At 37.4% G+C, this 21457-nt stretch overlaps 1 protein-coding gene across 6 annotated transcripts in view; it reads left to right on the top strand.

Annotated features, from left to right (window-relative positions):
• Positions 1 to 243: 243 nt before the first annotated feature.
• Positions 244 to 21457, top strand: part of Upf2 (UPF2 regulator of nonsense mediated mRNA decay) — a 40445-nt gene continuing 19231 nt past the window's right edge. The window contains exons 1-11 of one of the 6 annotated variants that reach the window (XM_071695982.1): positions 254 to 367; positions 1595 to 1706; positions 4296 to 4426; positions 5988 to 6217; positions 7293 to 7451; positions 9971 to 10210; positions 12405 to 12501; positions 13850 to 13992; positions 15544 to 15654; positions 16542 to 16716; positions 18530 to 18717. In XM_071695982.1, the coding sequence (XP_071552083.1) occupies positions 4318 to 4426; positions 5988 to 6217; positions 7293 to 7451; positions 9971 to 10210; positions 12405 to 12501; positions 13850 to 13992; positions 15544 to 15654; positions 16542 to 16716; positions 18530 to 18717 (1452 nt within the window). In that variant the 5' untranslated portion in view covers positions 254 to 367; positions 1595 to 1706; positions 4296 to 4317. Of the gene's footprint in view, positions 368 to 1594; positions 1707 to 2276; positions 2339 to 4295; positions 4427 to 5987; positions 6218 to 7292; positions 7452 to 9970; positions 10211 to 12404; positions 12502 to 13849; positions 13993 to 15543; positions 15655 to 16541; positions 16717 to 18529; positions 18718 to 21457 lie in introns of those variants that run through there. The other 5 variants (XM_071695985.1, XM_071695983.1, XM_071695986.1 and 2 more) reach the window with 5 other exon arrangements.

Consider the following 21457-nt stretch of genomic DNA (forward strand, 5'->3'; position numbering starts at 1 on the left):
CTATATGTTGATAAAGAATCTTTTCAACAAATCAGGCCTTAACTGTAGGACTCCCTCCTTTTGTGCACAAGTAAGTATACACACTTATACACGTGATTTAGACGAAGAGTCAAAATATGCGAATATCTCTACAAGTATAACATTCAATAGTCTGTGTGCCATGTGTTTTATGGCTTAAAACTTTCTGGTAGATGTACATAGTAACTAAACTGGGTTGGTATCAGTACATTACTAGAAAAAAAAAAAAATTGGAGTTCGTTCTTATCGAGGCTGGGGAGCCTTAGGGGGGGTGGTGAACCTTGGAGGTAAACACAGCTGTTACGAGAGAGAGGACACAACCACACAGACATGCGGCCAGTAATTTTAGGTATTTATTATCTATTACCCTAGTTGTCATTTGTTATTGAGGTTATAATTGCGTGTATCTTCTGCTGTCACGTTGTGTGTGGTGTGCAAGGTTGTTGTGGGGGGTTATTTGCTGAAGTTCTTCGCCAGCGTCTTCCTTAATTTTTTTGAGTTAATGGAGAGCTTGAAGAATCGCAGTTCATTGGAATACTTTTCTAAAATTAAAATTATTTCGATAAATGTGCATTTACCATTCCTCCACCTGACATATTTCAGTTGCCTTTCTGTTGAGAGTTGCTGTGTTTGAGGTGGATGGTGTGATGTGTTGTAATGGTATCATAGTGAGCAGGGTGTTGATATTAGAAAATACTGAATTACAGGAAGTGAAAGGTAAAAATCTAAAGTAATTATGCATCTCTGTTAGCTATGCGTAATGAGAGATTTTGTGGTGCAATGTCAGTGAAGTGTTTATAGAATACAGTAATAGCTGCAGAGCATGATTTTTGAGCATCGTATTATTTTGATTTATGGTAAGTATTTAGATAAAAGTAGTGAGGATTTTGTATTTTTGGAATGATATGGGGATAATGAAAAATTGGAGTAAATATTTGTAAAAATCATCTGAACTTGTGAAGACCTTACCCTACCTTCCAAGTGGCAAGATTTGTTGAACTGTATAATATTTTAATTGAAACATTCCAGTCACACCCATGACTTAGCATTATGCATATGCTATCAAATTCAGCAATCAGACAACAGATGAGTGGCTGTGCAATCCTCATCAGCAGACCAATTTAATGTTGTCGTATGTCTGCTGTAGATTTTAGCCGTACGGTGAAGTTTTCATAGTGCCTGTTGATTTTTTACCAATATTTTTCCCAGTTTTACATTACATAAAGCCACATTTTAGCTGATCTACGTAAACCTCACCACTGTTGCCTTATCTGGTAATATTCAATGCAACATACTACCCTAGATCATGCTCCGCTGGTATGATTTTATTCCCTAAACACTGCACTAGCACTGCAGAACAAATTTACTCAGTATCTAAGGCTGATAATGATATGGGCTAAGCTGATAAATCACTAATTAGGGAAATTGCAGGGTTGATGAACTTGAAAGGATGTGTGATTCACCAGATTTTCCGCTAGTGGCTGATATTTACCTTAATTTGTAGTTTCTATTCAGAATGTATCAATATAATAGTGTTTGTTGTACCATCTGCCTCATGGGGAATATTTTTCACTAGGTGGTTTGTTTTCTTGCAACATGATGAAGGATGTGCACTGAAACTGGTTATCTGTGCTTAATGTGTTTCCCAGTGAATGAACTACCTGTGAACACCATTTACCTAGAAGCAGGTGAGTAAACAGGCAATATTGGTGTTTCTCAGCTAAAACATTTGAAATTAAGGTAAATCTCAGTTCCCAGGGAAAGTTAGGTGAGGTTTTTGTAGGATCTCATAATTTTTAGGAGGGGTTCACTTATTTCTCCATTGGTTTACATTACATTTTCCATGGCCTCTTTAGCCCAAATCACGAGTAACTTATCATCATAGAATGTAATATAAAGCTCCAGTTTATGAACCATCGCTCTTGTTCACAACTGTTACTGAAAGAATACTAAATGTTGACTTACAGTGTGGCACATATAATGATAATTTAAAAGTCCAGTTGATCTGGTGTTAAAAACAACAAATGTTTGAGGAAGATACCTGATGAGTGGGGAAAATTATACGTGTAGAGTGTGCAAGAAACTTTGACAATAGTTTAGTAGAGATTTTTAATGTAAGAAGTATATTTGATAGTCTAGAGAATGGATTAGTAGACAATGAATATTTGAGAAACAAACATGATGTGAAGAATTTTGTAGATAGATCTACAAGATGAGAAAAAGGAGATCACTGAAGAAGATATGTTGTTACAGATGTGTGTGGGCGTGTGTGTGTTGCGTTGGGGGGACTGTGAGGCTATCTGTATTTTATCTACTCCAGGTAAATGGAACTCACTAGTTCAGGAAACCAATTAAGTATGAAAAAAAGAATTATATATTTATATACTGTTAATTTATTTATTATATTTAATCACTGTTTCCCATGCCAGCAAGATAGGGCAGGTGATCAGACAAAGAATGGCCCAACCACTCATATACAAATATTATATATTTTGCTTTGTTGCTGTCTCCCGCATTAGTGAGGTAGTGCAAGGAAACAGACGAAAGAATGGCCCAACCCACCCACATACACTTGTATATGTACATACACGTCCACACACGCAATATATGGTGTGAGGTGGTTTGACCGAGTAAGTAATGTAAGGGTAAGAGAGATGTGTAGAAATAAAATGAGCGTGGTTGAGAGAGCAGAAGAGGGTGTTTTGAAATGGTTTGGGCACATTGAGAGAATGAGTGAGGAAAGATTGACCAAGAGGATATATGTCGGAGGTGGAGGGAACGAGGAGAAGTGGGAGACCAAAATGGAGGTGGAAAGATGGAGTGAAAAAGATTTTGAGTGATCGGGGCCTGAACATGCAGGAGGGTGAAAGGTGGGCAAGGAATAGAGTGAATTGGATCGATGTGGTATACCGGGGTCGACGTGCTGTCAATGGATTGAATCAGAGCATGTGAAGCGTCTGGGGTAAACCATGGAAAGTTATGTGGGGCCTGGATGTGGAAAGGGAGCTGTGGTCCCGGGCATTATTGCATGACAGCTTGAGACTGAGTGTGAATGAATGGGGCCTTTGTTGTCTTTTCTTAGCGCTACCTCACTCACATGAGGGGAGAGGGGGATGTTATTCCATGTGTGGTGAGGTGGCAATGGGAATGAATAAAGGGCAGACAGTGTGAATTGTGTGCATGTGTGTATATGTATGTGTCTGTGTGTGTATATATGTGTACATTGAGATGTATGGGTATGTATATTTGCGTGTGTGGACGTGTATGTATATACATGTGTATGGGGGTGGGTTGGGCCATTTCTTTCGCCTGTTTCCTTGCGTTACCTCGCAAACGCGAGAGACAGCGACAAAGCAAAATAAAATAAATAAAATATATATATATATATATATATATATATATATATATATATATATATATATATATATATATATACATATATATGAACACCCATACACTCACTTATACATACAAAAACATTTCAACGTACACATACATATATACAGACATACATATATGCACATGTACATATTCATACTTGCTTACCTTCATCTATTCCTGTTGCTACCCCACCACACAGTAAATAGCATCCTCCTCCCCCTCCCTTCAGCAAGATAGGGGAGACCAAATTGGAGATGGAAGGATAGAGTGAAAAGGTTTTGAGCGATCAGTGCTTGAACATGCACAAGGGTGAAAAGCATACCCGGGATAGAGTGAATTGGAATGATCTGGTAGACAGGGGTTAATGTTCTGTCAGTGAACTGAACTAGGGCATGTGAAGCATCTGGGGTAAATCATGGAAAGATCTGTGGGGCCAGGTTTTGGATAGGGAGAATTCAAGAATGGGTGTAAGTGGATACACCCTTTCTTTGTCTTTTCCTGGTGCCATGTCACTAACCTGGGCATTGGTGACCAAATATGAAAAATGAATCTATCTTTAGGTTATATGAGTGAACATTGATTATTTTCCTAAAAAGAGAAACAATGAATTTTTTTTAATTTGAAGACCTCAGAACTGTTAGTAACTTAATGTAGAACTTTGAGAGAAAACATTGGGCATCTTTAAGATAACAGACATCATTGAATAAAGTTGAGTTATTCTTTTAATACTATTTGGTTTTACAGTTGCTATATCATTAAATCAACTACTCTAATGATTTAATCATATTTACTACTGGAATGAGTTTAGTGCAAATATAAATGAATTCCTTGTTCAAATCAAGGATTTACAGTACAGTAATTGATAGTTTTTTAATAATTATTTATCCCTGAATTAGGTAGTAACTGAGTAAGTGAAACATGGAAGGTGGGAAGGGTGAGAGGCGCGGTGGAAAGAGCTGGAGGAAGGAGCGTGAGGAACGAGAGAAGAAACGGATCAATAACAAAGGTGCAGCGTCTTCCACCAAAGGTACCTGTACATGAAAAGTTTCCTTTCTTTTCATACTATCTTAGATTAGGTCGGTTAGTTTCATGATGAAAGTAGCTTTTTAGTGAACCCTATTTTATCTATGAGGAACCTGCAAAATTTTGCTGCCTTATACAGACTACATAGTACAGATGAAAATAGCATGTCTGCACAATTGTGCACTTAATATAAGATCCATTACACTAATGTTGAGTTAGATGATAAACCAACTCTTGGAAGTTTGATGCTTATTATGATGCTGAGTGTTCAAATGGACCATGGATTAGTACCAGTTCTTTTATAGAACTTTTTTTGCATGCTTCATTTTCTTGGCAAACCATCTGTTTAAACTTTTTGGATACCACATGTGTTGGTTTCCAGTAAATTTTGAAAGATGTAAGAAGAAAATGAAACCCTTTAGACTGATAGGTATGCTCATCTCACAGGTCTTGAGAAAGTGTCTGCTGACATCCTTTCAGTTTTTTAATAACTAAGGATACTTTTTTGTGCACCCCATTCTCATTATGTGAGCTGAAGTGCAAAAGGATTTCAGATATATTTTCTAAATTGAAAAGGATTGTGTAAACATTGATTAACACTCGCCCATGGATTCCTCCAGAATACATAGACTGAAATACACTGGCATTTGAAATTCACTTAAGTCTATTTTTAGGCCTGTAGGCATGGTGATGGTTTGAAATTTATAACAGTGTTCCCCACTCCAAAAGAATATCCCTTCTTATGGATTCAAATTAGGAGAGCCATTACCAGTATTTCATTGTAACTCGTTTTTGTTGATATATCACTAAAGTAGTGTCCACTGAAAAGTGACAAAGCAGAATTAATACTATACCACAACACAGGCTAGGCTGGGCACAGCACAGAATGTGTATGGAGGGAAAGATGCTTACTGATAGGTATTTTCATGCTGTTCTATGACTGACCTAGGCATTTTTATCCATTGTCATATATTTTTTCCCCTTCTTGCTTCCCTGGAGATGCTGGATATCTAAATCGTCATGTTGCTGTGTGGTCCTAAAATTTATGTAACCCAAGTATTTTATCTTTCTAAGTCTTTATCATTATGTGATTATTCAAAATGTTAAGCATGATTAAACATTGCTCAAGTTTAAGTATTTTCTTTTTAGAAAATATTGTATTAGAACTGAAGTATGTCTGTAAAAAGTTTTTGTCAAGCAACATGAAATGCACAGGAAATATTGAAGTATTCAAATAGAGATCAAAATTTCCTTTGATAATCATGAAAGATAAAGCAGACTCCTTATATTTATGTTTGTATAAGAATGTACAGAGCTATATCTTGATTAAGTATATAAGAATGTATAGAGCTATATGTTGATGAAGCATATGTATTATCTGTACTTGATGCAGGTGTTATGGCCTCATGTGTCAAATTCATGATAGAAATAGAAAAGGAAATCCAGCATATCATTTTTACAGGCTTGTAGTTTAAATATAGGAGGTTGCATTAACAACTGTTGAAGTACATTTCATATTTCATTAATAATATATGTATATTTTTATTGAATTCTAAAATATTTAGATCCTGACGAGAAGAGAGAGGACCCTGTGAAGGAGCATGAAGTTCTGGAGTACCAGAAACAGGAAGAAGAGGCCAGGAAAAAAGCAGAAGAAGATAAGAAACAAAAGGATGAAGCAGAAGTAGCAGCAGCTCAAGCCAAGCAGGAAGAGGAGGAGGAAATGAGAAAGCGTGAGGACGAGGAAATAAAAAGGCGGGAAGAGGAAGTAATGAAGAAATTGGAAGAGGACCGTGTAAGCTATTGTTATTTCAGGAATCAAATTTAATCTTGAAGTTTGTTGGCTGTAATTATGTTACTGTTATTGAATCAGTTTGTATTGCATGCTTCAGATTTTGATGTACACATATTTGAGGAATTTATCATAACTCAAGTTCTAAACTTCAGTTATCCTTTGCAGAAGAAGAATTGTCAGGTGATATTAGTAAATATTAGCTTCTGGAAATTTGAGTACATTTTTATGAAAACAAAGATTGATGTATGTTGATTGTGTGAAAGATATTCTAATTTTTTCTTTTTCATATAGATTGAAAGGAAGTGGGAAGAAGTATTTAAAGATAGTTCATACAAGTTGAGTGGGAGTAGATATAGGAGTAGACCAGAGATGGTGTGGAAGTACAGTTTGAAGTAGTATGAAATAGTACATGATCTGAAATGACCATGATCTTGTGAGGAGATCCCTCACCTCACCTTCAATGTGAATATACTACTTTGAATTTGCATCTTAAAATCACTTTTATTCAATAGAAAAGTGCTTTTAACATGAAATTTCAAAGTAATATCTCAATATGTCCAACTGATTCTTACCACAAGCAGATGAGAAGATTTGATATTGTTTGCATCTTTATTTCTCAGCTTTAATTTGATAATGGATTCATTCATTCAAATTCAGGCACTGCAGTCATATTTGATGTTTGTAGACTCATTTATAGTGAGTATGATTATGTATGCAAGTCATCATGTTCCTGTTGGTTTAGTGCAATAACTTGTTGATCATAAAGCTATTAGTTATGTATGTAGAACTTGTGTGTTTGTTTTGAAGTGATTTGCTGTGTTATCTGGAACTTCAGTAACTCCTTTGCATATTTCTGAAGTCTGCCATTATGTTCAACATACCCATTTCTGATCTTTGTACTTTTATTTTTCCACATGTCGGTTCATATTCTTATAATTGGTCTGTTTATACATCCATATTTGTTATTTTGTTTCTCATTTATTATCTCTCCATTGTCTTCTTTATGGTACCTATGTGCTCTATCTCATCCATTACTTGATTAAAAGCCTGATCATGATGTACTTTTTATTTCCAGACTTTCCTTGCATCATATATCCAGGAGGCTGAAGTGCGATTGTCGAGGAAGGCAGAACTTCGAGTGCAGAACTTAGCCATGGCAAAAGATCGACCTGAGCTCAATACAGCAATGTTGGATTCCAGTTTGAAGAAGAACACAGCTTTTATTAAGAAACTAGTTAGTGACATTTCCTTTACTCCAAATTGATGGAATGCTTATGGAGAAATTTAGAATAGTTTCTATTAACTCTTTATCTCCCAGTTTATCAACATTTAATTACTCCCTTCAATCAGAAGCAGGTGACTTATGGAGGATTTTAACAAGCTGTAATGTAGATCATTACTGAAAAGTCAAAATAAAGGTAACAAAGCATTGCTTAATGAATTGCTAAAATCTTGTGGATGTCCCACAGACTTCTCACAAGGAAAGTTTTTGGTTCCTGTTAAATATTTAAGAAATGACACATAATAGGGGAAGGTTAGTATTATTATTTTTATACAACTCCAGAACCCCTTTGATAGGGTTCATGTGGCTCCATGGCTACATGGACTTGTTTAGAAGGTCCCTCACAGGACTGCTCCCTTTCAGTGCTACAGCCTTGCCAAAGGTGACTTCTCACTCACAGTGTAACCACTAGCATAGACTAGTAACTGGAGAAGATTTAGCATAGACTGGGAACACTGGAAAAGATTATGAGTAATCTTAGCAAATTTTCCTGACATAATTGCTTCTTACAAAAACCCAATGGAAGCTTGAGCATATGTCCTGTCTTAGCTGGAATATAACCTTAAGCTTTTGTATGGCTATCCTATAACAGATCCACTGGTTTTGTAGTGGCCAAGCGTATTTGGAATCCTTTAGATCCCTTGGCTTCATTTGAGGATCATTAGTACCCAAGTCCCTACAGAACCCAAACTATAACTTGGGCTTCTTTATTTGTTGCTCATATGAAATATATATGTAGTGGAAGAAGTATATATATAGACCTGTAAAATGATGGTATTTTTTATGGCATTTTTTATGGTAGTTTTATGTATGGTCATTGTTAAAACACTTTCTGAAGCTTGTTAAAGCAGGGAGGTGTTGTTGAACAGTGTTCATGGAAGCTGGGATGTTAGTTGTTAAAACTCTTTCTGAATCATGTGAAAGCAGGGAGATGTTGTTGAACAGTGTTCATAGAAGTTGGGATATTAGTTAACCCTTTTGAAATATTCAGATCTTGTTAAGAGTCACCAGTCTGCTTCCTCCACAATGGACATTCAGGTATAGCTTTAGAACCAAGTCAAAAGGTGTCTGTTGGGGAATCTTTGCAGTCCTTATTGCTGTGATCTTTACAGAACCTCAACAGCAGTTGATCTTATGTTGGAGATCCAGCTGAAATTGAATCTCAGATCCTTAGCTTCTGTGGTTGACCAAGGTGCTGTGGAACCTATTTAATAGCCCTTCAATGTCGTGGAGTTCTCTTTAAGTCAGTACTGAAATGGAACTCTAGTGTCCATTCTTAGAAGACTGATATAAAAAAGAACCCTTTTCCCTGTAAGTTACCTTGAGGTACCTTTCATAACATATACAAATGCAGAGCCCTGCATATCTAAATGGAAATTTGGGAATGTGAGTTGTTTGGGATGTTAGGTCCTTGTGTCACTGAAAATTCAAGGTAGCCAGGTTTGTCATGGGAACTTTAAAGCCTTTTCTAATTTGTATGGAGATGGTTTATGACTTTTTTAATGATTCTCGAGACTGCTTAGTCTAGATCAAGTGTTCTTGCCTTTTGGTCCATCAACCAGTAGTGGTCCACAGAATGCTGAAAATATATAGATAGATAATCGAATGAATTTTACCATCAGTTCTATCTTTAGTAAGTGTTTGGGTTGTATTATTTGTTCTTGATAATGGTTTAAGACCCAGTATAACGATGTATGTATGCTGAGGATGGTGCAGGTGTCTCTGAGTGGTCCACATATATAAAAAGATTAAGGGATAACTCTTTTGTATGCTTTTAATTGAGTTATCTTCTGTGGCACTAGCATTAGGAAATGAGCTGAGAAGATGATAGTAGGCATACCACATGAGACTTATTTCCTTTAATGGTTTTGTGCATGAAGTATCTCCTTTTCATTATGCAGTTGTGTTAGTCTCCCATTTGTTACTTATCAGGGCCTTACCTTCTGTGCATCAACTGTGGAGTTTGCTTAGCTACGTTTCCATATCAGCAAGACTTAGATCATATGCTTTGTCTCTACATCCTATTGCACTTGCACTTTAACTAAATGTCCCTTTGCTTATGAAAGATATTTAGTTTTCTAGAAGTGGTTAGTATTCCTGAACAGGCTATGCTGTCTTAGCTAAGAGGCTGCATGCACTTGATCCAACTCATATAGATGAGAATGCTGTTGAATATAATTTTTGATAGAAAGTGATAGCTATCATTTCAGTTTGAAATGAGTTGGCGTAGGAGCAAGGATTACTAAGGATAGTAATGGAGGAAGATGTAAGGGGGACCACAAGTGGTGTATTAGGACATTGATAAAGTATACGAGCTAAAGAGGCATCTTTGGATTGAGGAACTTTCCAGTACTACTTGTAGAACATTTCTTGAAAAGCCATTTGGGATATAAACTATCACTTAGTTAAGTAGAATAAGTAGATTTTGAGTCCCATATCCATTTTAAATTCATTCAATTTTTCTTTCTCAGAAAAACTTGACTGAGAGCCAGCATGATTCTTTGGTAAGAGATCTACAGAGCCTCAACCTGACCAAGTATGTTAGTGAAGTAGCCCAGGCAGTAGTTGAGGCCAAACTGAAGATGTCAGACATCTCCACAGCTGTTCATTTATGTTCTCTACTTCACCAGAGGTACCATGATTTTGCTTCAGCATTGTTAGAGAACTGGCAGAAGGTTCTCTCTCCAAAAAAGGAAGAGAAGGTATGTAAGGCAAGTAATTAAAACATTATTTAATTTTTTGATGCGTTATATTTAGAATGAATAATTACAGCAGAATGTCTGCGTGCAAGCCCAAGGTTATTAGTTGTAAAAGTCAGGTTACTTATTTATGATATGATATTAGAAAATACTAAATTAAGGGTACCAGTTAGAGTGAACTAGAAAGAGCATTTGAGGGTATGGATCATTGTGAGAAACTATATATGAAGGGAGACATGAACAGTTGGGTAGTATACATATTGCCCTTTTATGAGTATCCTATGGAGAGATTTTGCCACTATTCAGGGCTTGTGTATAGCATTCATTACATTTCTTGTTTCATTAATTATACTCCTTTTCTTTGTCATCATGCGCATTGTGTGTTATGGTCAGTCCTGAGTTTGTCTAGCACTATTTTTAACCATTTAACTAGGTTCCTTTTATGTGTTTGTGTACAGCAGGCATGGAGACTTAGCTTCAAGAATTAGCTTGGACATCCAGCTATGACAACGAGCATGAAATAGTTTCATTCTTTTTTGCTGAGCTGTCATATATTTTCCTTTGATGTCTCGTAAGTACATTCTGAGACATTATTGCAGACTAAATTGTTGTGTGCTTTCCTTGTTAAGATATTTCTAATGTGAGCACTGTACATTGTTCTTGATACATGCAGTTTGTTACCATGCACAGATTACTGTATCATGTAAATTTTCCTCTTTCAAGGCTGTAGAGTTCTGAGTTCCTACAACCTCTTGTGATGTTTCATATTTTCCATTTCCTCAGTATTGCTTATGTAGTGTTTCTTAATTCTCTCCTTTTATTTCTTCATGTTTAGTTGGTTACCATATGATGCAGCTGTATTCCACTTTGCTTCTTATGAACACAATGAATATTTTCATCATCAGCCTTCTGTCTCTTGTATCACTTATTACTTGATTTGTTAGTACTATCTTATCAATGTTCTTTTGAATTCATGCTTTTCATGTATGATGATTCCCAGATCTTTGATGATGGCTTGACTTTCCATCTCTTGGGAAAGAAAAATTGCAAAAATAATAACACTGTATAATCTACCGATGGGCAGGAGAAAATGTAATGGAATTTGATAAAGAGGTATTTGAACATATTTCATGGGAAGATTAACAATGTATTGGCATTTTCTTACAAGGGCCCTACAGGAAAAGATGAAGCAAAGTAATGTCAAAGACCTGGGAGTTATTGTGAATAAGAAACATATTAGTAAGACAGTATTCTCAAGTCAAATGATTAGCAGTACTATTATGAGAACTTTCTAAGCATTGGACAGGAAACTGATGATGAAAATGTTTGTTGTACACCTAAGGAATAACATTGAATATGCTTTCTTGTATGATCACCAGTTAGACAAATGTAAATAAAGTTAGAAAGAATACAGAAACACTTAACAAGCAAAAATTGAGCATATAAACTACGTCAAGAACTTGAAAGATCTTGAACTCTACAGTGAAGAAAGAAGGGAGAGACAAATAATGATATATAGCAACAAATAGAAGGCATAAAGAACATGTTTGGAATTAGAAGAACAGGTAGATGCAATGTGAGGAAATTATTAGACTCTTAATGAAAATCTTTCAAGGTAATTGGGCCATATAGGCACAAGAGATGTTGGTAGGTCAAGAAAATGTATGGCAGTATACAAGTAAATGAAGGAATATGGAGAAGAGGTAGACTGGATACTCCCAAGTAAGTGAAGGAACATGGAGAAGAGGTAGAGTAGAGGAGACAGAGATGTGGTCAGTAAATGAATTAGAACTATTGGTGTTTTATATGAAGATTCCCAAAGAGTGATTTGTGATTTTGTGAAATGTAGTGAATGACAGCTTTGATGTCACTTAATAAATCAGATTATTGTACATAGTGAAAAAGCTCATATATTATTATGGAAGCCCATGTGTCACTTTGCACACTGAGGTGGATTGAGGATATTTGTGAGTGAATTGAGATGCCTAATGCATTTGATCCTTCCTATGTTGGTAGAAATGGATAGTAGATCAGAAACGATTGATGTAAGTGAATTTCTTTTGCCATATTTAAATCAGCTGTTGAATTATTTGAAATACACATGTGAACTAACAAGATGATTGGTCTTGAGACTTTGTTATTCTGTGTTATTCCCATGTTTGGAGTTGGTTGTTAAGTTTTTGTTCAAACTGTCTATTTACTTCAGAACACAAACATGAGTAAGCTTCGAGTGGATCTGCGTCTGTATGCTGAACTCATAACTGCTGGGATTTTTGCACCAAAGGAAGGTCTTCCCCTTTTAGGTCAGTAAAAATGACTTTATTAAAGGTAAGTTGATATTTTGAATAACATGTAGGTTGCAGGATAGCAATGCTAACCCAGGAAATTTTTATTGTCTTTGCCATTTAGCAGCTGTTTGGGTTTGAACTAAGAATTCCAATTTAAGATTAATCCCCACAAAATTTGCATGCCTTCATGCACCCAGTGTGAATGGAATGGAAATAGAATTATGATAAGAGTCAGATAAACAGAAATGATATGTAGATTTTCAGGTTAAGCTAGTGGGAGGTTTTTGGGCCCCCTGCTGTTGTTTTGGGTAATGCTTTTAAAAGAATAGTAATGTGATTTAGAATATATTAATTTTGGTTTCCTGGTTAACATTTGTACTATGGTCCAAGATAAACAGATTGGCACACATTCTCACAGTCAACTCAGATTTTAACAGTTTTCTGTCTGTGCTTGGTCCTGCATTTCTCACATTCATTGTTACTCACTTCATCTTGAATAATCTGATCTGGTAGTGTTATCCCTACACTTCACATTTTGACGTATTCATTTTTAATAATGTTTGAAGAATAATGGAAGTGTTTTATTTTGTAACAACTAGATCAATATGAAGACTTAATGAATACTTGAAGTGCATCTATAATGCTGATGACTTAATGACTGACTAATTTATTCATATAGATAGCAGGTTTCCTGAAGGTTGATGATGTTTTGCCCAAATACAGATCAGCTGTCAAGGAAAATCAAGATCCACATGCCATTTAGATTATTAGTACTAAAAGAGGACACTCCAAATTCAGACAGTATTAATAAGTTCTTCTAGAAGAAAGTTATATGCACAAATTTCAACGAACTCATAACTCAGTATCACTGCCATTCCACCTTACACACCACATCACATTTTGAAAGTAGTTGCCCTACCTTCATCCAACTTTGATACCACTTCCGTGTTTCCTTTACAACAGATCTCCAGAAGCAACTGGATGACGTTGCCAGATCTCTTGCTTCCCAGACATGTAATTCTAGGGCTGTTACAAGAATGACAGCAAGTTTGGCTGATCTTTATGCTTTTTATATCTGATTGTTTTTGTTTTATCCTATATAAATGATCATTGCTTAATCTTTATGAAATATACTGTCAACACTGGTGATGCATTGATCAATTTTCAGGCAGTGATGAACAACACTTTTGCGGAACATACATACAACTTTTGTAGCACTGCTCATTTTCTAGGGAATGTGATTACAACGCTGGTGACATGCTGCTCATTCTTTAGAGGATATATGTAAAGAACTCTTATGTCATGCTCTTTAGTCTGCAGGGAATTCAGTAACAACACTGTCAATACTCTTTTCAATCTTTAGGTAATGTGTTAACAACACTGGTGACATCAGACAAGGAAGAACATCAAAATATTGCAGTATTACTTACCTTCTGTCGTCACTGTGGTGAAGATTATATGGGGCTGGTGCCACGGAAAATAAGACTCCTTTCAGATCAATTTGAGGTCAGTTTTTAAGTTTTTTATATTATTCTTTTGAGGTTAGTATTAGTCCATTATTTGAGAGATAAGATTTTGCTTAACACAGTATTTATTTGATTAGTGCTCTTACATGATTGAATTTATATGCTGGATATTTGTAATATGTTCTCACTCTTCACTCAAAGTATACTGATTCAGATTCTTCATTATACTATCATTGAAAAGAAAAGTGTATTGATGATATTTTCCTGTAGCCCCTTTCTCCCTTTAGCCATGCAGCGGAAGTGAGGCTACAGAAGGATAAACATATTTATTGCTCCCTTCCATCATTTTAAAGTGTTGAAGTTTTCTCAGCTGGTTATGTGGCTAAATCTACTTTAATGATGTTGAGTTAGAGTGCTTTGACAAGTAATACTGCCTGCTAAGAAATCAGTTCTTCATGTTCTTACTTCTTCTGGATCCCTGATCTCTGTTATATGACAGATTCTTCAAAGTTTGTCTTCTGCACTTGGTTTGGGAATTTCGGAATCCATTTGGTGGGATCAATACATTACAATCTGGGAAAAAGAAGACAGTAATTCTGTTGCAGATTATACTGGTATGCTTGGAAGCAAAGCTGTTCATATGCTGTTGGGAGATTGTGTAATCTTTCATTTGTCTAAGGAATCTTAGAGAAGTTCACTTATGTGGGTTTAGGTATACTTTGATATAGGCTTCAGATCAGTGTATTAAGATCTCTCCTTAGGTTTAGAAGAATTTAGGCTCATTCAGGTAGACTCTTTTGTGTTTGCTTCAGTTTTCTGCTCTCTCTCATTTTTCTTGTAGTTACTGATCATCATTCATCTCTAGTGGTAGACACCTGTCTCTGGATTGGAATTAGTGGATGTTGGTATATTTTCTTTCTTTTTCTTCTGCTGTATATTATTGTCACCAAATACTGAAATTAGGGTGGCCAGGGGTTAAGATTAATGCAGTTTCCTTCCAGTTCTGAGTTTTTCCTGCTGTCTCAGAAATCCATGTTCCAAAAGAATGATTGAAGATTTTAAATGGGCTGTGGGTTTTCAGTAGAATTTCGTCTTCACTTCACTTGTATACTTTGCAGTCTCTGCTACTCCATTGGTTTGCTTGATCTGGACTAGTTAAGATATGTCATTAAATGCTTGAGGCAATATGATAAACTTTTTTCACTCATTCATGATAAGTTATTTGCATCAGCTTAGGCTTGCATCCTAATTATTTTTGGTTTACTGTCTGGTTCTTAGTTCAAAACTCTGGCTTGACAGGGGAGCTAGGTTCCTTCCCATTCATCATATCTTGGCTAGGAAAGAGTCAGCTTAAAACTCATTTTGTGTAAAAAAAAAAAAAGAATTCCATACATGATCCCCAAGTATGATTATACAGCTGGGCAGGTAAAAAAACGAATGCTTTGTCATGATACTCTTAGCTGGTCATTAGCTCATTCTTTTTAAAGCTGCATAATCCTGGTGTTTGAACAACTGTGAACATATTTTTTTATATTATAGTCTTAAGGTCTTCTACAAACTCTTCACCAGTGTAAACCCTCTTTTTTCACAGATGTCTGTTCCCAAAAGTGAGTTTCTTCCACGAGAGAGACAGAAGAATGTGAGACAGCTGCTTAAAGACTATTTCACTTCCCTCGTTAAACACCTGTTTCATGATCATAAGGTGAGATATTCATTTTTCATCAGACAACTTGTTGAACGAAAAAGTCTAAACCGCCATTAAGCTTTCATTGAATTATATGGTTCTTGGTGAAATTGTATCTGCATTCAGGGATATGTGATATCACCAGGGTTTATTCTGTTATGGATGGGATGGTGTGAGAGGTGAATACAAAGGTAGTAGGGCAAGGAGGGGTCAACAGCATCCTGAAGCTTTGGATGCATGGGAGGTGAATCATTTGCTGTTTGCAGCTTCTGGAGAAACTCCAGAAGCTAATGACAGAGTTTGAAGGAGTATGTGAAAAGAGGAAATTGAATATGAACAGCTGTAAGGTAATGAGGTACAGCAGGAAGATGAGAGATAATGATTCAGGAATGTTTGAAGAAGGTACTGTACCTTCTCTGCAGTTAGAAGAATTTTGACGATGGGAAGATAGGTTGTGAATACATATTTGTCCTTTGTTAAGGCTCTGATTTATAAAACTAAGGACTATTGATTATGCCCATGTTTGGAAGAACACTGCCCTGAGTGATGTTTTGAGGCAAAAACCATGAAATCTCAGCTCATTTTCACAGTTTTTATGTTTTGATAAATAATATTGATAAAAAATAAAATTTGAAAAATTTAACTTGCCAGAATTGTTTGAATTGGATATGAAAATGAAGTGAAGAACTGAACTTGCTAGAAATATGGTTTAAAAAGAGCACATGACTGGGCTTCAGTCCAGGAAGATTGTTGCTGCTTAGAACTGCTATCACCTATGGCAGACCATTCAGTTTGTTCCCTCCTCAGATGGCAACCCTGTGCCAGTGAAATGGCATGTATGATGAGGTAAAGATATGAGGACCATTTATAAGATGATAATGGTTAGTTGTATCCCTTATTATCAGGAACTACAACAAGTGGAGCAACAGAACCGTCGGCTGTTACAGACCCGTGGTGAGCTTGGTCAAGATCGTGTGAACTTGTCTGAGAACCTTGCTGCTGGACTAGGAAAACTTCTGGCTAATGCTCAGCAAATGGCTGAATTGCTAGATGAAGATATGCCTGAGCTGCCTGAAGATAGTGAGTTACTCCATATTCAGTGCATTTTGTTTTATGTGTATGTTGAAAACATTGCCCAGCTCTTAAAAGTGTAGATAAATAAATAAATATATATATATATATATATATATATATATATATATATATATATATATATATATATATATATATATATTATTTTTTTGCTTTGTCGCTGTCTCCCGCGTTAGGGAGGTAGCGCAAGGAAACAGATGAAAGAATGGCCCAACCCACCCACGTACACATGTATATACATACACATCCACACACGCTAATATACATACCTATACATCTCAACATATACATATAGATACACACACAGACATATACATATATACACATGTACGTAATTCATACTGTCTGCCTTTATTCATTCCCATCGCCACCTCACCACACATGAAATAACAACCCCCTCCCCCCTCATGTGTGCGAGGTAGCACTAGGAAAGACAACAAAGGCCCCATTCGTTCACACTCAGTCTCTAGCTGTCATGTAATAATGCACCAAAACCACAGCTCCCTCTCCACATCCAGGCCCCACACAACTTTCCATGGTTTACCCCAGACGCTTCACATGCCCTGGTTCAATCCATTGACAGCACGTCGACCCCGGTATACCACATCATTCCAGTTCACTCTTTTCCTTCCACGCCTTTCACCCTCCTGCATGTTCAGGCCCCGATCAGTCTCTAGATGTCATGTAATAATGCACCAAACCAACAGCTCCCTTTCCACATCCAGGCCCCACACAACTTTCCATGGTTTACCCCAGACGCTTCACATGCCCTGGTTCAATCCATTGACTGCACGTCGACCCCAGTATACCACATTGTTCCAATTCACTCTTTTCCTTCCACGCCTTTCACCCTCCTGCATGTTCAGGCCCCAATCACTCAAAATCTTTTTCACTCCATCTTTCCACCTCCAATTTGGTCTCCCACTTCTCCTCGTTCCCTCCACCTCTGACACATATATCCTCTTGGTCAGTCTTTCCTCACTCATTCTCTCCATGTGACCAAACCATTTCAAAACACCCTCTTCTGCTCGCTCAACCATAGTCTTTTTATTACCACATATCTCACTTGCCCTTACACTACTTACTCGATCAAACCACCTCACACCACGTATTGTCCTCAAACATCTCGTTTCCAGCACATCCACCCTCCTGCGCACAACTCTATCCATAGCCCACGCCTCGCAACCATGCAACATTGTTGGAACCACTATTCCTTCAAACACACCCATTTGTATATATATATATTTATATATATATCATCCCTGGGGATAGGGGATTAAGAATACTTCCCACGTATTCCCTGCGTGTCGTAGAAGGCGACTAAAAGGGGAGGGAGCGGGGGGCTGGAAATCCTCCCCTCTCGTTTTTTTTTTAATTTTCCAAAAGAAGGAACAGAGGGGGCCAGGTGAGGATATTCCAAAAAAGGCCCAGTCCTCTGTTCTTAACGCTACCTCGCTAACGCGGGAAATGGCGAATAGTTTAATATATATATATATATATATATATATATATTTTTTTTTTTTTTTTTTCTTTTTTTTTTTGCCGCTGTCTCCCGCGTTTGCGAGGTAGCTCAAGGAAACAGACAAAAGAAATGGCCCAACCCACCCCCATACACATGTATATACATACGTCCACACACGCAAATATACATACCTACACAGCTTTCCATAGTTTACCCCAGACGCTTCACATGCCCTGATTCAATCCACTGACAGCACGTCAACCCCGGTATACCATATATATATATATATATATGTGTGTATGTGTCTGTATCTGTGTGTGTACATTTCTTATCTTTCAGAAACTCAAGGTGATGATCTAGGCCTCTGTGATATTGGAATGGGTGAAGGTGGAGAGATTCCTGAAGGAGGGACAGCTATTCTGTGGGAAGATGATGACACCAGGGCATTTTATGAAAATTTACCAGAGCTCAAGGCACTCATTCCTTCTATATTATACAGCGATTCTGAGAAACCAACAGCCGTTCCTGTAAGCACAGTTGAAAATATATTAATGATTATTGCAAGTTTTCATCATTTGAACAGTTTTGTATAGAGATGTTTTTCAATGCATTTTGATGTATTCAGTAAATGAACAACTTTTTATGCAATATAGTTCCTATGAAAGGTTGCCACATATTTTCAAATATTGCATTGCCCCTCAGACTTTGTTTTTTCTTCAAACCTGTCTTCTTATGCTCCCCAGTTACTCCTTTCTTGTGGATATGTGTTTCCTTGTATGTTTTTGTCCTGTTTCAAAGGAAAGAATCAAATGAGGATCTTTTATCCTCTAAGGTTCAGTCGTACGTTGTAGACGCTACCAAGCTCATGGTAGAAATAGTGAACATTTATGGCTGAGTTAGGGATTATGTAAAATGAGAATATTTTGATTTGATGTAAACAAAAGTAAGGTGATACAGTGCAGCAGGGCTTTGAGATAGTATGGTTGGAGTACAAGTTGAAATAGAGGTGACTTGGAGGAAGTGGGGGCCTTTAATTATCTGAGAGTGGACATGGCAGAAGATGGATCATGAGGAAAGTGAAGTTTAAGGTCCTGGATGCATTAAGAAGCATGTGGAAGAAATAAATTTTAGGGCAAAGATGAGTATGTTTGAAGTTCTAGAAGTCCTGACGGTATTTCATGAATAATGGTCTTGGGGCCTTGAATACAAAAGAAAATAAGAGGGTGGATGATTTACAAATGAAATGCATGTGGACAATTTTTGGTGAGAGGTGAGTTGATCTTGAAAGGAATAACAGTGTCAGAGGGAGGTGTGGAAGTATTTGCTGTCTTATTAAGAAGGCTTACCAGGGTGTGCAGAAATGCTTTATGTAACTGAAAAGGATGATGGAGGATCTGGGAATGACAATTGGAAGGAGGAATGGGAAAGAGGAGGCTGAGTAAATGAAAGGATAAAGTGAGGGGGGGCTTTCATATTTTGGGCCCAGGACATTTGGGAAGATGACAGGCATGCATGAGATATTATGGAGAGGCAACATGCTGTCATTGGGCTGAACCAGGGCAAAGTAAGTTTTAGAGTAGTATCTGGGGTTGGTTGTGGATGGCAGGCTCTGATTTCAGTACTGATCAAAACTTCTAAGGATTCTATACACATATGGCCATTGTTCAAGAGTTCCTGACACTACCTCACTAAAGTGAGAGATACAGTCAGGCATAAAAAGATTATTCAGCCTTCCATTTCAATTCTTTTATCAATCATTCAGTTGTTGTTAAAAAAGGATTGTAAATTCATCAGTGTAACATCACTGTTCTGTCACTGATACAACCAGCCAATGATGGGATGGTGGCTTCATGTTGTGAATATGGTGATTGTTGGGTAATGATCACAGAATGTTTGTTAGTACTTGTGGAGATGTTGTGACCACTATTTATATCAAAATTAGAATTAAGAATGTAATGTATGTGAGAAATACTTAGAAAAGCAAATGGATTTGTATGTAGCATTTATGGATCTGGAGAAGGCATATGATAGAGTTGATAGAGATGCTCTGTGGAAGGTATTAAGAATATATGGTGTGGGAGGAAAGTTGTTAGAAGCAGTGAAAAGTTTTTATCGAGGATGTAAGGCATGTGTACGTGTAGGAAGAGAGGAAAGTGATTGGTTCTCAGTGAATGTAGGTTTGTGGCAGGGGTGTGTGATGTCTCCATGGTTGTTTAATTTGTTTATGGATGGGGTTGTTAGGGAGGTAAATGCAAGAGTTTTGGAAAGAGGGGCAAGTATGAAGTCTGTTGGGGATGAGAGAGCTTGGGAAGTGAGTCAGTTGTTGTTCGCTGATGATACAGCGCTGGTGGCGGATTCATGTGAGAAACTGCAGAAGCTGGTGACGGAGTTTGGTAAAGTGTGTGGAAGAAGAAAGTTAAGAGTAAATGTCAATAAGAGCAAGGTTATTAGGTACAGTAGGGTTGAGGGTCAAGTCAATTGGGAGGTGAGTTTGAATGGTGAGAGGCTGGAGGAAGTGAAGTGTTTTAGATATCTGGGAGTGGATCTGTCAGCGGATGGAACCATGGAAGCGGAAGTGGATCATAGGGTGGGGGAGGGGGCGAAAATTTTGGGAGCCTTGAAAAATGTGTGGAAGTCGAGAACATTATCCCGGAAAGCAAAAATGGGTATGTTTGAAGGAATAGTAGTTCCAACAATGTTGTATGGTTGCGAGGCGTGGGCTATGGATAGAGTTGTGCGTAGGAGGATGGATGTGCTGGAAATGAGATGTTTGAGGACAATGTGTGGTGTGAGGTGGTTTGATCGAGTAAGTAACGTAAGGGTAAGAGAGATGTGTGGAAATAAAAAGAGCGTGGTTGAGAGAGCAGAAGAGGGTGTTTTGAAGTGGTTTGGGCACATGGAGAGAATGAGTGAGGAAAGATTGACCAAGAGGATATATGTGTCGGAGGTGGAGGGAACGAGGAGAAGAGGGAGACCAAATTGGAGGTGGAAAGATGGAGTGAAAAGGATTTTGTGTGATCGGGGCCTGAACATGCAGGAGGGTGAAAGGAGGGCAAGGAATAGAGTGAATTGGAGCGATGTGGTATACAGGGGTTGACGTGCTGTCAGTGGATTGAATCAAGGCATGTGAAGCGTCTGGGGTAAACCATGGAAAGCTGTGTAGGTATGAATATTTGCGTGTGTGGACGTGTGTATGTACATGTGTTTGGGGGGGGGGGGTTGGGCCATTTCTTTCGTCTGTTTCCTTGCGCTACCTCGCAAACGCGG

Source organism: Panulirus ornatus, chromosome 58 (genome assembly GCF_036320965.1).
Source record: "Panulirus ornatus isolate Po-2019 chromosome 58, ASM3632096v1, whole genome shotgun sequence".
In the NCBI taxonomy this organism is placed as follows: Eukaryota; Metazoa; Arthropoda; class Malacostraca; order Decapoda; family Palinuridae; genus Panulirus; species Panulirus ornatus.